We start from the raw sequence: 17,287 nt of genomic DNA on the forward strand, positions 1-17,287 counted from the left end.
GCTCGGTGGCAGAGTTATGAGTCTGCTCTGTGGTTATTTCTGTGGATGAAATGATCTCAGAGCGCTTTGTCTTCTTGGCTGTGGTGTTTTCAGTCTGTATTTGTCACCCTGTTGGTGGTTCTTGTGTCAGAGCTTCATGTTAATTCTGGTTTTGACTTCTCTGGTTACACTTGCGTCCCCGTCTGTGGGTTTCTGCTCTCCGCCCGGATCATGAATCAAACACCTGCTTGAACGTTCGATGCACCTTCACCAACCTGTTTTTGATCATCAGGTTTTTCTCTCTTCAGTAATCAGACAGGAATGTGTACTTACAGAGATCAGTGCACCTTACTGAATGCTAACCATCACAGTTCAACTTCACTCAAAGCTCTTAAGCATCTTACATTAAATGGAAAACAGTGAATCCAGTAAGTATGTTGTTTCTTTTGTTTATTAATTAGAATAAAATGATGGATTTTGTTCCAGTAGAATAAAGAAGTCTGTATTTTAACAGTCTGATTCCAGACTAACTTGGTCATGATTGGCTCCTCTCACTGAAATTTACTGACAGCCATCCAATCAGGTCAGACTGCAGCTTTAGCAAAATAAGTCATACCTGACATCGGGGGAAATGGAAGAAGGTTAACACTGATCTGACTGCATGGAGCAGACATGACGGTTGTCAATCAGCTGTTCTCACATGTGATGAAGGTGCTGGGAATGTTGGGCCCTCCTCAGGTCACAGGTGAGACCAGTGTGAATCCACACCAACGCTGGGAGTGGATGGTGCTGTAACAGCTGCACACTCGCCTCCTCTCACTGCTCAGGTGCATTTAACACAATGGCATTCAGATTTAGAGTAGGTGGGTGTAAAACAGGAAACTAACTTCATTAAAGGCAAAGAAAAGTCCAGAACACACAAAGTCCACAAGGAGGAAATTAAAAAACAGACGTCCAGCAAGAGAACTGTGACCTGATTGTAAACACATGGAGACAAAGAACAGAAGGAAGACGGGACTAATGAGGGCGGGGCACAGGTGATCACACCAGGGAAGTCACAATAAATGCAAAACAACAGTGACAAGTAACTATCAAAATAAAACAGGAAGTGAGAACCATAACTAACCTGGTGAACAGACACATGGATGAACTTAACCTGAGGGAGCCGACACACGAGGTTCCACGGACACCAAGGAAACACTGATGTGGAACCTCGGTCTCCGTGGAACCTCGGCCTCCGTGGAACAGGAAACACAGAGGAAACGCTGATGTGGAACCTCAGCCTCCGTGGAACCTCGGCCTCCGTGGAACCTCGGCCTCCGTGGAACCTCGGCCTACGTGGAACAGGAAACACAGAGGAAACGCTGATGTGGAACCTCAGCCTCCGTGGAACCTTGGCCTCCGTGGAACCTCGGCCTCCGTGGAACCTCGGCCTCCGTGGAACCTCGGCCTACGTGGAACCTCGGCCTACGTGGAACAGGAAACACAGAGGAAACGCTGATGTGGAACCTCAGCCTCCGTGGAACCTCGGCCTCCATGGAACCTCGGCCTCCGTGGAACAGGAAACACAGAGGAAACGCTGATGTGGAACCTCGGTCTCCGTGGAACCTCGGCCTCCGTGGAACCTCGGCCTCCGTGGAACAGGAAACACAGAGGAAACGCTGATGTGGAACCTCGGTCTCCGTGGAACCTCGGCCTCCGTGGAACCTCGGCTTCCGTGGAACCTCGGCCTCCGTGGAACAGGAAACACCGAGGAAACGCTCATGTGGAACCTCGGTCTACGTGGAACCTCGGCCTCCGTGGAACCTCGGCCTACGTGGAACAGGAAACACAGAGGAAACGCTGATGTGGAACCTCAGCCTCCGTGGAACCTTGGCCTCCGTGGAACCTCGGCCTCCGTGGAACCTCGGCCTCCGTGGAACCTCGGCCTACGTGGAACAGTAAACACAGAGGAAACGCTGATGTGGAACCTCAGCCTCCGTGGAACCTCGGCCTACGTGGAACAGGAAACACAGAGGAAACGCTGATGTGGAACCTCAGCCTCCGTGGAACCTTGGCCTCCGTGGAACCTCGGCCTCCGTGGAACCTCGGCCTCCGTGGAACCTCGGCCTACGTGGAACAGTAAACACAGAGGAAACGCTGATGTGGAACCTCGGCCTCCGTGGAACCTCGGCCTACGTGGAACAGTAAACACAGAGGAAACGCTGATGTGGAACCTCGGCCTCCGTGGAACCTCGGCCTACGTGGAACAGGAAACACAGAGGAAACGCTGATGTGGAACCTCAGCCTCCGTGGAACCTTGGCCTCCGTGGAACCTCGGCCTCCGTGGAACCTCGGCCTCCGTGGAACCTCGGCCTACGTGGAACCTCGGCCTACGTGGAACAGGAAACACAGAGGAAACGCTGATGTGGAACCTCAGCCTCCGTGGAACCTCGGCCTCCATGGAACCTCGGCCTCCGTGGAACAGGAAACACAGAGGAAACGCTGATGTGGAACCTCGGTCTCCGTGGAACCTCGGCCTCCGTGGAACCTCGGCCTCCGTGGAACAGGAAACACAGAGGAAACGCTGATGTGGAACCTCGGTCTCCGTGGAACCTCGGCCTCCGTGGAACCTCGGCTTCCGTGGAACCTCGGCCTCCGTGGAACAGGAAACACCGAGGAAACGCTCATGTGGAACCTCGGTCTACGTGGAACCTCGGCCTCCGTGGAACCTCGGCCTACGTGGAACAGGAAACACAGAGGAAACGCTGATGTGGAACCTCAGCCTCCGTGGAACCTTGGCCTCCGTGGAACCTCGGCCTCCGTGGAACCTCGGCCTCCGTGGAACCTCGGCCTACGTGGAACAGTAAACACAGAGGAAACGCTGATGTGGAACCTCAGCCTCCGTGGAACCTCGGCCTACGTGGAACAGGAAACACAGAGGAAACGCTGATGTGGAACCTCAGCCTCCGTGGAACCTTGGCCTCCGTGGAACCTCGGCCTCCGTGGAACCTCGGCCTCCGTGGAACCTCGGCCTACGTGGAACAGTAAACACAGAGGAAACGCTGATGTGGAACCTCGGCCTCCGTGGAACCTCGGCCTACGTGGAACAGTAAACACAGAGGAAACGCTGATGTGGAACCTCGGCCTCCGTGGAACCTCGGCCTACGTGGAACAGGAAACACAGAGGAAACGCTGATGTGGAACCTCAGCCTCCGTGGAACCTCGGCCTCCGTGGAACCTCGGCCTCCGTGGAACCTCGGCCTACGTGGAACAGGAAACACAGAGGAAACGCTGATGTGGAACCTCAGCCTCCGTGGAACCTTGGCCTCCGTGGAACCTCGGCCTCCGTGGAACCTCGGCCTACGTGGAACCTCGGCCTACGTGGAACAGGAAACACAGAGGAAACGCTGATGTGGAACCTCAGCCTCCGTGGAACCTCGGCCTCCATGGAACCTCGGCCTCCGTGGAACAGGAAACACAGAGGAAACGCTGATGTGGAACCTCGGTCTCCGTGGAACCTCGGCCTCCGTGGAACCTCGGCCTCCGTGGAACAGGAAACACAGAGGAAACGCTGATGTGGAACCTCGGTCTCCGTGGAACCTCGGCCTCCGTGGAACCTCGGCCTCCGTGGAACCTCGGCCTCCGTGGAACAGGAAACACCGAGGAAACGCTCATGTGGAACCTCGGTCTACGTGGAACCTCGGCCTCCGTGGAACCTCGGCCTACGTGGAACAGGAAACACAGAGGAAACGCTGATGTGGAACCTCAGCCTCCGTGGAACCTTGGCCTCCGTGGAACCTCGGCCTCCGTGGAACCTCGGCCTCCGTGGAACCTCGGCCTACGTGGAACAGTAAACACAGAGGAAACGCTGATGTGGAACCTCAGCCTCCGTGGAACCTCGGCCTCCGTTGAACCTCGGCCTCCGTGGAACAGGAAACACCGAGGAAACGCTGATGTGGAACCTCGGTCTCCGAAGACGGCCCCTTTTTACCTGCAGCAAGAGGAAGCCATTTATGCAACGGTGAATGCAAACAATGCAAGAAGGTTGAAACAAATTCAAAGCGCTGTCATAGAGGATAACGGTGTGTTTGGCAATATTGGATCTGTGTCAACTGCAACAATTGACAAGCGTGCTCAAGAGAAAAGAAATGTGCAGGAAACAGTTGTACAAAGTGCATTTGTTGGAATGATCTGGGCCTTATATTAATCTCATATTAATCCAAACTGCCATATAATCATATAGAAGTAGTGTTAAGTGGACACAGCCCTGAATAATAAATGCGTTACAACAGGTGTCCTTCAGTCGAGGACTCTCGCCCGTGTTTGCCTGTAGAGCAGGAGATAAGAGGAAGCATCTTGTAGTGGAAACTTACTGAAATGCTGTTGTTTAGACTAGAATAAGGTGATTTTGAGATCCGCAGCAACGCAGGACGTATCTCCCTTCTAGAAGTATTGTGAACGTGAAATAAACTGTTAAATGGTCTATGAGCAGGGTTTTGTCTCTGAGGAATCGAAAGAACTCGATGAAGTGTGATATTTACACATTTGAACCCATCAGTGAAAGTGAAGGAGATCCGTCACCAGTATGTACGGGTGAAACACGTCTTCTATCTGTACTCTAATGTTCAGCACTGTAATCTGTTTTACTCTGTTTCATGCAGTAGAATAGCAATCTGTGTGTATATACTCACAGAACATACAGAGTGCATCATGTTACACAGGAAACGTTGTTACATTTCTCTCTGTGGAGCTGGAAGCCAGAGAACCACTGCACACATTCATATACGTTGTTGAGGTGGTTCAGTCTGGCCAAAGGCAGAAGGCGTGGAAGACATCGCATTGGACCGAGAGCAACCACTGATGTCCCAGGACGTTTTGCAGTTTGCACCAAATGTTTTGAGAAATACACAAACTGCTGTGCAAATGTTAATAGTGATGTGAGAAAAACTGTAATAAACAAATAAAACTTAAACACCGTGTATGTGTGAAGATGGCTGGTCCAACAAAACATGGAGGTGGACACAGCGGCGCAGAGCAGTCGGCGGCATTTCCAGAACACTTTCCTCAACATCTCTGATTGGATAAAAGTTTTATGGTAGAAAGGTTGAATGTATATTTATAGATGGATGGATGGATGGATAGATAGATAGTATTGTAAATCCCATTGTCCTTCTCTCACCCCAACCAATCACAGCAGATGGCCCCGCCCCTCCCTGAGCCTGGTTCTGCTGGAGGTTTCTTCCTGTTAAAAGGGAGTTTTTCCTTCCCACTGTCACCAAAGTGCTGCTCATAGGGGGTCATATGATTGTTGGGTTTTTCTCTGTAAGTATATTTTTAGGGTCGACCTTACAGTATAAAGCTCCTTGAGGCGACTGTTGTTGTGATTTGGCGCTGTATGAATAAACTGAATTGAACTAAAATATGAACAAAATGAATGCAGTCCTGTAAAGCCCTATGTGTGAGCACACACTAATACAAAAACAAATCTCACTGCAAAAAACAACCAGTGACAATATTCAATTACAATATTATATATAACATGAAATTCTTAGTCTCAAAATTAAGAAAATGCTATTTTCATTCAGCTTTCATGCTGGATTGAGCAAATATGACAAGTTTTATCTGACAAACTAAAATATCAGTAGATAGTCTGATCTGAACAGAACTGATAGCTGGAGTTTCCATATGGCACATCTAATTATAACAGAGAAATTAGCCAAGACTCAGACATTTTGTAATGTATCTGTCCCAAACTATACTGATTCGTTTGGATGGTAACAAAGACCAGTGAAAATATCAGGATTTTATCTTTCTGAGACATTTTAATGTGGCTGAAAGCCAGTTGGACCGTCCTTCTTTTATTAAAATAAATAAATGTAAAAAATCATTATATATGTTCAAACTTTGTACCATAAAATCTGCATGTAAATCGTCCCGTGTTGACCTGTTAGTAATATCTCATCACTATCACGTCGACTGCTGTAACAGAAGAAGAGCGCTCCAGTGTCTCGGTGTACTTCTGTAACCAGGGTCCTCCTGAGACTCCTTCTGTGGGCTCCTTAAACCGTGCTGGCTGCTGGTTGGAGGCCCGGCTGCTCTGCATTAAGATTCAAGGCAGCGTTCCCGACAATCTGCCAATTTTGATAAGCGGCTCAACATTTTCTCCAAATCCAGGACGGCTGAAGTCTACCCTCTCTTCCAGAGGGGATGAATCCGAAATGCTGACGATCTGACTGCTTTTGGTTTTTGTCAGAGATGAAAGTGAAAAGTAGGGAAATTTTGGAAATTTTCACCCTTTTTGTAGCTCAAGAAGGAAAGACGCTGAATTCAGGGCATGCAGTTAATAATAATAACAAAAATAATAATAATAATAATAATAATAATAATAATAATAATAATAATAATAATAACAATAATAATAATAACAACAATAATAATAATAATAACAATAATAATAATAACAATAACAATAATAATAATAACAATAATAATAATAATAATAATAACAAAGTGCTGTACAACTATTTGAAACTAAAAAGATAAATAAAATAAAAGCGATACAGACATTAAACTGTCATTATGTTGTTGTTATTATGTTACTATGTAGATTATAAATTAAAATAACACTGCAATTAAAACTGCTGAAGCAGAATCAGAAACATGTCTGAGAGATGTTTCTGATTTCACACGGACCCCCTTATCCCTTCCTCCACCCACGACCAGTTCTAGGTTCCCCCCTGCACGCACCACCACTCTAAAAATCCTATTAACGGCCCTGCAAAGGCCAGGACGTGGACGGAGAGCAGCTTCCTACGCGAAAGGCCCATTTTTAACGTTTTCGTGGTCGTGGTTTTACGCTGTCAGCCGTGGTTAACGTCAGGGAAAGACTGTGGTGATTTAATCCGGAAGAATGGGACTTTATCAGCATTGAGACAAAACCGCCTTCTTTCCATAACTTTACTTAAAGTGCTTTCATTTCCTAACCGCAGATCAGATTGTGGAATATGAATCGTGGTCTCAGGCGTGCAAACATCTCTCTGACCTTTACCCAGCGGCTCCTTTTACTGCGCGGTGTAACCGTGACTCTGCTGCTCCTCTGGGGAACATCAGGTCTGAGATCTGATGAAGCAGGTCTGAGTGCTGCTGCTTCTGATCTTAATAAAGTGAAGTGCTGTAAAACACTGGAGCTACAGCCGCTCTCCAATAAACCAATGCCATGCTGGATTTAAAGAAAAATTTCTGCACATGCACATCTTTAGGCAGGAATATTTCAGCTCAACATTTAAAGGAGAGAGTCACTCAATCATTTCTGATCGTTTAATGTTGCTTTTGTTGCCGGGAGAGTTGCCCGGACCTGGTTTACGGTTACAGACGCCGTTAACTGCTCCCAGATGGCCCGCAGAGGTTCAGGTCCAGCCCGGGATCGGGACAGGCGCACAGCGTTAAAGGGCTTTTCCACAAACAGGTGAAGCTCTCACAGCGGCGCAGAGCTTCAGCTTAACCTGGACGTCTTTTTCTCATCTGGCTTCGCTCACCCTATAATCATCGGTGAGGCTGAGACGTCTCATGGAGGTGCTTATCAACTCTTATCAACTCTATTTAAAGCCTGAAAACACAAAGCTGTCAGGACAGAGGTCCAGCTCATCATCCTGCATTCCTTTGCAGTAAAGTGTAGACGTGTGTGCAAGACCATTTCACCCAGCTGACGTGTCTGACAGCAGATACAGAGCAAATTAATATTTTATAATAAGTCAACAAATACGAGGCTTAGGCGCCCTGGTTTGCATTATATCTCTGTGTGAGCTCAGTGCGGCTCCAGCATGAGTCTGTAATCTTTTCCAGAGATGAGCTTTCTGAAATTTCCATCGCTGCTCATCGCTGAGCAGAGACGAGTGTCTGCTGCCTCCTAGTGGAGAAATCAGGGGACAAGCTGAGACGTTGTCCGGTCCATACATGACCTCAGCAGAAATGTGCCCTAGTTTATAATGAACTACTCCAGGGCTGTGTTCATATGGCGTTATTTTTGTGCCACTATTCTGAGCACACGTAAAAAAAAGTTTGCAGGTGCAAGTGTTGCATTTTGAGGAGAAATTTATTTTGAGCGAAGAAAAGCTGAATCTGAGTGAACAAAATTCATTGCTGCCTGCAAAAACTGTGTTTCAGTGTTTGCTATTATCCACACACACACACACACACACAGCAGCCCCTCTCGCTCAGTTTTTGTATTTGCGCTCACTCGCAACGTGTTGCTCGCACTCTCAACATTTCTGCCCGTGCACGCTCAACTCTTTCTCTACACCGTTATACACCAGGCATCTCCGAAAACGTCAGAGCACTTATGCAAATATGTGATGTCTTGATGAATCGAGCAGATATTAGAAGTTTACACAGAAACATTCTCACATGAAAATATCTTAAAAGTTTATTTTGTGACCCAGAAAGAGTAATATTTCAAACTCCGCCCCTCTGTGTTCCTCCGCCACTGCCTCGTTTGAGTTTTGGACCAAATGCATTCTGGGATGTTGCATTTCGTCATTTCGAGTTTGGAGACCAAAACAGCCAATCAGATTTTTTTGCATCCAAGTCTGTGATTGGCTGGTTTTGTGGCACAAATATAACAGTGTGTATGTTGAGAGCGCGAGCAACACATGCAAAAACTGAGCGAGAGGGGCTGCTGTTGTGTGTGTGTGTGTGTGTGTGTGTGTGTGTGTGTGTGTGTGTGTGTGTGTGTGTGTGTGTGTGTGTGTGTGTGTGGATAATAGCAAACACTGAAACACAGTTTTGCACACAGCAATGAATTTTGTTCACTCAGATTTAGCTTTTCTTCGCTCAAAATAAATTTCTCCTCAAAATGCAACACTTGCACCTGCAAACTTTTTTACATGTGCTCAGAATAGTGGCACAAGAATAACGCTATGGGCTCATACACAGGTGTGCAAAAGTCGAACCCCTTCACTCCAGGAGAGTGACGGGGTTAATAACAGAAGATACCCGAAGTTCAGGATCTTTCATTTACAGTCAGCGACTCCTTCAGTTAAATATGAAAATATTTCATTCAAGTCCATCATGGGCAGAAACTAGCAGCTAGTTAACAGGCTGACTAAACTAACCTTCACCCCTTTAAGTTCAATATCATTGCTAAATTAGTTTAATACTAAAGCTGCCTTAATAACTGAAGCTCCTTTTAATTCTGCTAGTTAGGCTCAAAATGGTTAACTAACTCATTAATTAGGCAGAACCAAAGTATCCTCTAGTTACGAGTTTTGACTTTAAAGGTGAGATTTTAGTTCATTACAGCAAAAAAATCCAAGTAGGTAAAAATGATGAGCAACGAACTAGTTAAGCTCTTTTTTCACTTACCAGTAAAGTAGCAAGAAAAGTAAGTCTCAAAGTGTGTAGTTCACTGGAAAGGCCACTAGTTAATTAGTGAAGATCCTAAGCTGATTAACTTGTTACTCTTTTAGTTTGATCTTTTAGATTACATACTACTTAACCTACAGTTAACTAGTATCGTTAGTACAACTTTGAGACAAATTGTGACTTTGCTCATTAACTTGTCAAAATGCAGATCAGCTGACTGTGAAGGCAGCTATGTTAATTAGTGAGATGTTTACTAGTGAGACCCAGATGTGCACTTGTTGCGCTCGCACATATGAAATCTGTCCCAGGATGTTTTCCCCGTCCTTGGCTCCTTCCTTGGCTCCTTCCTTAGCTCCTTCCTTTGCTCCGTTTTGCGATTTTGTTGAACTGGTTGTAGAAAGAAATCGTCCTGTGTCTGCAGCACGTTTTCCACATTTAAAATGTTGTGCGAGCGTGCAAAAACATGCAGCATGTTTCTCCTCCTGACCGCTCACAGCTGCATGTGTGTCACATCTGCATGTGTGTCACATCTGCAGCTGACACAGCACATGCTGAAAGCAGAGCAGGAAACTCCCACCAGGAACAGGGTTTTTCATACTTTGTACCATCTCGACATTTACTTTTTAGTGAAGCTCAGAGAACATTGATGAACCTGTTTGGTGCACAGCGCCCCCTGCAGGTAGCGTCACTAACCTTTGGGGTAGAGTGGTAGGAAGGATGTGCAGGTACAGAAATGGACTTTTGTAAAACCTCTTAACCCTTTAAAGCCGGTCAGAGCAGCACGCTCCGTTTTGCGTAACTACTTTTAAATCCCGGTAGCTCTGCAACCACGTGAGCTAGCGCAATAATTTTTTTTGCATATGAAACCGGAGGAGTTGTACTTACATCTTATGCCATCAGCTTGTCCTCGGTCACAGTTTCCTTCTAACTTTGCAAAAACTGCATAAAAAGCACTTGCAGCAACAAAAACATAATATTCCAGAAACACGCTTTGTCGATCCGATCAGCTGTTTGTAACACTTCCTACGTTGGATTAGACGTCAGCGCGAACTTTCGCATGTCCACCATGACCTGCCCGAAACCGAAACATTTTGCGGAAATGTAGTTTTTTACCATCAGGGCCTCATGAGCCTATACTGGTGTTTTTAAAAGTTATCTTTGACTTTATGACTTTCTGTGTCGTTTCTGGGATGCTTAGGACTCATATTGCACTGCTGGAAATAGTTTATTTTGATGCATATGCTGCTTTTTTGCAAATTTGCATTATAATATTTATTTTCGTTTTTCCTGCAGTGTATAAAAATTGGTGTATTTCAAAAATAAAACTATGAAGACACTCAAAATAAATTTCCTGTGGTGGGAAACTATTTTGTGCAACTTTTTTGTATTTACAGTTTTGAGGGATAAGCCTCTTAAATTTCTCTAACTAGAAATATATGTTAAAAAAACAAAAACGATTTTCAATTTTTTTGTAGTTTATTGCACTTTTTTGCAATTTATGTAATTACTATGAACTTAATGCAGACATATTATTAAAATTTGGGCTATAATGGTTGTATTGATGTATAGCAACTTGAAATGCTCCCAAAAATGGCTCCACAGCATGTAAACATATAATATAAGCTCTGGCGGTCTTGACTTAAAGGGTTAAATGAATGAGCCTTTGTGTGGAACAAAGTGACCATGCACAGTCTGTGAAGAGAGGCAGAAACGTGACCCTTTTATTATGGGACAGGACAGATGGTCTGATTGGAGACAGACGTTTGTGTTTCAGGAGGTTTCTCAGTCGCTGCTGTCAGTGTTGGAGTCTCTGCAGCTCGCAGACGGCTCGCTGCTCTCCACGGCGGCAAACTTCACCTTTCTGCTCGGCCTCTGTGGACACAGAGACACCAGTGATCATCATCATCATCTACAGGGTTCCAGTATCCAGGGAACCTGGGAGTGCTGAGTGTGCACCGACGAGCATTTTGTGTTCTTACATTCAGCATCTTTGAATACCAGGATGTATCACTACAAGGACACCTGAGCTCCCTCCGTCAACTCACCTGTTTGTCTGCTGGCCTTCTCGGGTAACGAGAAATGTTGTCCAGACGACGCTCCGTCCTCTCCCAGTCATCCAACCACAGCTGGCGGCGATACTCTGACTGGCGAGATGTGATTCGTTGGTAGATGGCCTGATTCTGATGGGTGACCAACAGAAGCTCGTGCTTCCTCTTGTTCGCATTCAGACTGGAAAAGATGAGAAATCAAAAGAGAAAACGTGACACAGAGGACGCTGCTGTACGCAGACCCAGATACCTGTGAGCGACATGAACACACCTCCTCAGGTGGTACTGGTTCCTGTGGTCCACGACGCCTTTGGAGGAAAAGATGTCGGCGAGTTTGGAGGCCAGGAGGTGATTGTCTCTGTCGACGACCGACAGACGCTCATCCTGCAGCTGAAGCACAAACACAGATCTCAGTGTGTGTGTGTGTGTGTGTGTGTGTGTGTGTGTGTGTGTGTGTGTGTGTGTGTGTGTGTGTGTGTGTGTGTGTGTGTGTGTGTGACCTGCAGTTTCTTCAGCTTGAGCTGGATGTGAGCTGGTGTCCTGTTGCCCTTGGTGTCCACTGCAGGCAGGGCGGAGTTCACCTGCAAAGGTGAACCAGGTCACTCACCGGTTCATAGTTTTGTTTTCTGTATTTATTGTGAAGGACAATAAAACCCGTTTTTATTGTTTGTTTGTTTTTTCCCCCCTGTCCCATTTGGTTCTTTAGCCGTCAGAATTGTTGTCTGAAGACCAACAAGGAGACCCAATGGATTTACTTTGCCAAATGGATCATCATGGCATTGCTGTATTGGTCCATTTGACCAATACAGCAATTTTATTATTTATTTTTATTATTTTTTATTATTTTATTTTAATAATAAAAAATAATTATTTTATTTTTAATTTTTAATTTTTAATTTTTAATTTTTAATTTTTAATTTTATTTTATTTTCAGTTGTTACAGACGGGACAGACATGAGTGAGGGATAGGAAAGGGAGAAAGAAAGAGGAAGGAAAAGAAAAACAGAAGGGGAGAGGGACAGTGAGAAAGGGGGGGAAATATCTCCTGGATCACCTGTTGAGAGAAAGAAGAGAAAACAAGCAAAAAAACAAAACAAAGCAACATACTATACACAACACCATCGCATTAATCTAGCTAAGTGTAAACAGCAGTAAATACTAAATATTGAATGTTGTTGTGCAGCACGCAGGACAGACAGCGCACAATGTGCTTTGAAGTAGCAGCCAAGAAAGGTGTGATTTAAGTCTACGAACAGTGAACACCTGTGTGCACACCTGTGTGGATCGGCGCGCTTGTGTTCAAATGGTTTCCCCATGTACTGGTCTGCAATGGTCTAAAACCAGTTTTTATCGGCACATCATCCTGGGGAGGTGTAGGTGTGTTAGCCTCCCCGAGTCCTTGTTTAGACTTCTTATCAGAGTCTCTTCTTGCTCACCACCTGGTTTCTCTTCATAGTCATTCATATTTAATTCCTTAATTAAGTCTCCGTCTCTGTGGTTGATGTTCTTGTGTTTTGGTTGTCAGTAGGACCTTTATCCTTAGTTTTACTTCCCGCTCGTCTCGTTGTCTTGATTGTGTCCAGCTGTGTTCTGTTTCCGTGGTTACCTCCCTCGGCCCGTGTCTGTCGCTGCTTCTGTTCAGAGATGTCTTCTATCGTTTCTATAATCTAACACATTAGTGTTAACCTTCGTCAGAAGCTTCTGCATCATCTCTCAGATTGAAGCTCTGTAAAATAACAGCTGTGGCCCCACCTCCTCCACCCAGGTTTCTGATTAATGTGCATCTACATTTTATCTGTTTTTGGTTGAAAATGTGAAGGTCAGTTGAGCTAATATTATGATAGGAACATGGGCAGACATTTAATGTCAGTTAGAAAAATTAAACCAATCAATTTTCACTTTGCACCAAAACCAACTCCGTTAACAAGCGAGCATTTGTCTGGAGTGTGGGGCCTCCCTGCTGCTGCTGAGTCGGGGCGGTCTGCTTCTCCCCACCCCGGGGAAAAGGGTAACACCACCTGGGTCTGGGTGCAGTTCCCCCTCCAGGGGCAAAGGTACCTAGACCTGGGGCTTAGAGTACGCTTGGGGAGTGTGATTGTGTGAACAGTGTCTCTCTATGTCTGTCTCCACGTTGGGTGAGTGTTGAGTAATTGCATATGAGAGCATGAGGGTGGGAATGGATGTTTGTATCTGTGTGTGTCTGTATGTCTGTGTCTATATGTCAGGTTGGTATCAGACGCCACCTCTCTGGGGACATCTCAGGCCCTCTAAGGTTTGGAGGCCTATCTCCCCCCACCACTCCCCCTGCCAGTGGCAGACGCCCTCAGACATCAGTGCGTTTTGATCTCCTCCATACCTGCTTCATGCCCTGGAGGACGGAGCTGTGGCCCCCCCACACCCTCTAGCAGATCATTACATGAAGGAACCTTTTAAAAACAAGCGTCCATGCTCACAGGTGTACACACGGGTGCTCACACACACAAACTACACCCTTTTTGGCTCCTACCTCAAAGCACACTGTGTGCTGTCGATCTTACGTGCTGCACAATAATGTTTAATATTTAGTATTTACTGTCATATTCCCATATATCATCATGATGTTGTTTATTGTATTACTCTTGTTTTCTTCTGCTTGTTTTCTTTTTTCTTTCTCAACAGGTGATCCAGGTGATTGATGGATGGATTTTTTTGTTTGCTTATTTAGTTGGTTTTGTTTTTTTGCCCTTTATCCCCGTCCCTCTTCCTTTCTCCCCTTTCTTTTCCTCATTCAAGTCTGTCCTGTATCTAGCAAGTGAAAATAAAAAATAAATAAAATAAACAATAAAAGGTGAATCAAATAGACCATTACGGCAAGGCTGGGATGGTGATTTGGTAAAGTAGATCCGTTGGGGATCTTTCTTCAGCTTTAGACAATAATTCTGATGCAAACGAGCCAAACGGGACAGGCAAAAAAAAAAAAAAAAAAAAAGACAAGCGAGCATTTAAAGCAGGAGGTATGTCAAAGCTGCAGTTCCTCTCATGTCCAGCAGGGGCTCCACACTGAGTCAGTCCCCATAGACTTTCATGTTGAAACTTTACAGCAGGAATAACCGTGTTTATATCCTGATGCCGAGCCCCAGTTTGGCCTCTAATCTAAACCAGTTTCCACCCGTCCTCCATCTGTAGCTCCTTCAGTCCCACCTCACCTGCATCCAGCTCTGATGGAAAACCACCACAGAGCCCTGTGTACCAGTGGCACCTTCCACCCTTCACCCTTCAGCCTCACCACCGTTCACCCTCCACCCTTCAGCCTCACCACCGTTCACCCTCCACCCTTACCTTCCTGCGGTGGTTTTCGTAGTCTATCTGGTCCCATCGCTGCTGCAGGTAACGGTTGGTGACGGGTTTCAGAGGCTGGTATGACTTGTGCATGTTTCTCAACTGGTGATAACCTGCAGCTCTATCACATCCATCCACCTCAGCAGGAGGTGTGTGTGTGTGTGTGTGTGTGTGTGTGTGTGTGTGTGTGTGTGTGTGTGTGTGTGTGTGTGTGTGTGTTTGTTTGCAGCCCTTGCAGGTTGTCACCATGGAGATGTACTCCTTTGTGCCATTGCAGCCAGGTAAGTTTCCTATTAATTATTACTGAGCTCATCCTCGAAACTATGCTGAGCACACACACACACACACACACACACACACACACACACCTGGGATGACCATGCTTACACCAGCTGAGTTGTCTTTTAACTTTGTGTCTGAACACACGTCACGCTTTTGCATTTTATTTAACTTCATCTTGTGGTTTCTGCTGACTCAGCTCTGGTCCTGACTTCACCAATTCTCCAAGTGGTTGCAGTAAGTTTGTTGATGGGGTATCACAAGAAAATGAGCCTATCATAAATAAGAACCAAACAAAGTCAGTCATGGACTACCTTAAAATTCATTCGTTTTTAATGCAGACAGAGCTTCATGTGCAGAGGAAGGAGAAAGGAGGATGAAGATGGGGCTGCCAGGCAAGAGGAAAAGAAGAAGATCTCAAGGAGGTTTGTAGATGTAGTGAAGGAGGACTGCAACAGGTTGGAGATGGAGGCAGATGATCTCCTGTAGTGACTTCTAAAGAGAGCAGCTGGGAGAAGAAGTGGCTCAAACCACTGTGAGGCATCTTCCAGTCGGCTTGAATGGCTGAACATGGATTGTTGTTCATGTTCATCTAAAATCTGCACAAAAGGTTAGAGCAGGGGTCGGCAACCCGCGGCTCTTTAGTCCTTATAGTGCGGCTCCGCGTGGTTTGGGAAAATAAATTAGTATTTAGCTGAAGTGTATGTATGTTAGTTCTTTTTTAACTTGTAGTTCTAAATTGGAAGATTATTGTGATTTTGAAATATAAATATAAAATTATATTTTATTATTTTTTCATCGCTCAAAATAAGCCTCACACTCATAGAAGCCGGTGTACGAAACGCCGTGCATTTAGACTTTCAACCCAGGTAGGCCAGTTATGGATCTTTGGATCCACATTATGTCAGCAGCTCCACCGTGAACTATGTTAAAACAAACACGCTCACGCCTCACAGACGACAGCTTACAGTCCTGTAAAGATGAAAGCCCCGATCTGCAGACGCTGTGTGCAGAGGTTCGGGAGCAGAAGTCTTATTGTAAACATATCACAGCAGACCCGACGATGTTTGCATGAACACGTTTTTCAGCATCTCTTTATTGACCATTTTTCACACACGGTTGCTGTACGCACACAGCCCGACACACACCAACACAACAGCATAGAGAGCACAGACGTTAAGGCGGCGAGGCGTGATTGCAGGTAGTGATTAGTGATGTGCGGATCGATCCTGAAATATCAATTCCTCCAATACTAATCATTTATGTTCTAGAATCGATTCTCACATTAAAATATAGATATTTTAGTAATTTAGAGTAAATTTGTAGTTTATCATTAACAGGAACACAGTGGAAAGAAACTATAACATTCGGATTGTCTACATTCAAAGGAACTACTTCCTCTTCCGCCTTTCATAGTCATGTGCGAAATACGGCTGTATAAATATCTTGCAGCCCCTTGGCGCCCGCACTCACAACAATGGCTGAGGTTAATTGTACGAACTTACTTTATCTCCACAAACAGCTGAGACGTGGTTTGCAATACATGTGGCAAAAAAGTGAGGTGTTGCTGCAACATCACTAACCTTGTCAAACACCTCAGAGTAAATCGTATCACAGAATATGACAAACGTATGTTGAGGCAAACTGAAGAGGAGGACAGGGACAGGTGCTGCTAGGGCGAGACAGGCGTCTCTCACGGAGTCCTTTAGTGCTGCAGGCAGGGAAGGTGTTCAAATAGCACACAACTTCAGTTTTTTTATTTCTATATGATGAACTCTGCATTACTAAGTGATAAGAACAAGTAATCTGATGTCCTGTAATTATTATGACGCTATAATTTGAGATACAACAAATAAAATAAGTTTTTGTACAAAGTATCGGTATTGGATCAGTATCGTTGATACCACCCTGAATATTACTTGGTATCAGATCGGAAAGGAAATCAGTGGTATCGCACATCACTAGTAGTGATGGGCAAATCATGAACGAATCGTTCAATACTCGAGAATCACTTTACTGACTCATGACTCATGAATCATGATTCACAAGCCCAACTGACTCACTGACTCATCCCTGTTGCTGTTAGCAGCAATATATCTAGCTTATAATTAAAATTGTGGAGAAAAACACAACATCCAGTATCTTAACAAAAACATTTCTGCTCTGAACTGGAAGAAAATACCCTGAGCAGAAGCTCACATCAAGAAAATAGCTCCTCGGTTCACAGTAGCATCGCTCTGCTAACATGCTAACAGCTAACATGCTAACAGCACATTTGAGCTACTCACCCCCTCCCTCCTGGCTCACAGCTTCTTCTTCTT

At 45.4% G+C, this 17,287-nt stretch overlaps 1 protein-coding gene across 1 annotated transcript; it reads right to left on the reverse strand.

Moving 5' to 3' along the window:
- Positions 1-11,103: 11,103 nt before the first annotated feature.
- Positions 11,104-17,213, reverse strand: LOC148102348 (sperm axonemal maintenance protein CFAP97D1). Its single transcript, XM_087844581.1, has 5 exons — positions 17,166-17,213; positions 11,870-11,950; positions 11,641-11,759; positions 11,367-11,550; positions 11,104-11,193 (listed from the first exon to the last, which is right to left on the reverse strand). The coding sequence occupies exons 1-5, from the start codon at positions 17,211-17,213 to the stop codon at positions 11,104-11,106; spliced, it is 522 nt and encodes a 173-aa protein (XP_087700707.1).
- Positions 17,214-17,287: the final 74 nt, after the last annotated feature.

The sequence above is a fragment of the Neolamprologus brichardi genome, chromosome 7 (assembly GCF_056152115.1).
Source record: "Neolamprologus brichardi isolate AB-2024 chromosome 7, ASM5615211v1, whole genome shotgun sequence".
NCBI classification, from domain to species: Eukaryota; Metazoa; Chordata; class Actinopteri; order Cichliformes; family Cichlidae; genus Neolamprologus; species Neolamprologus brichardi.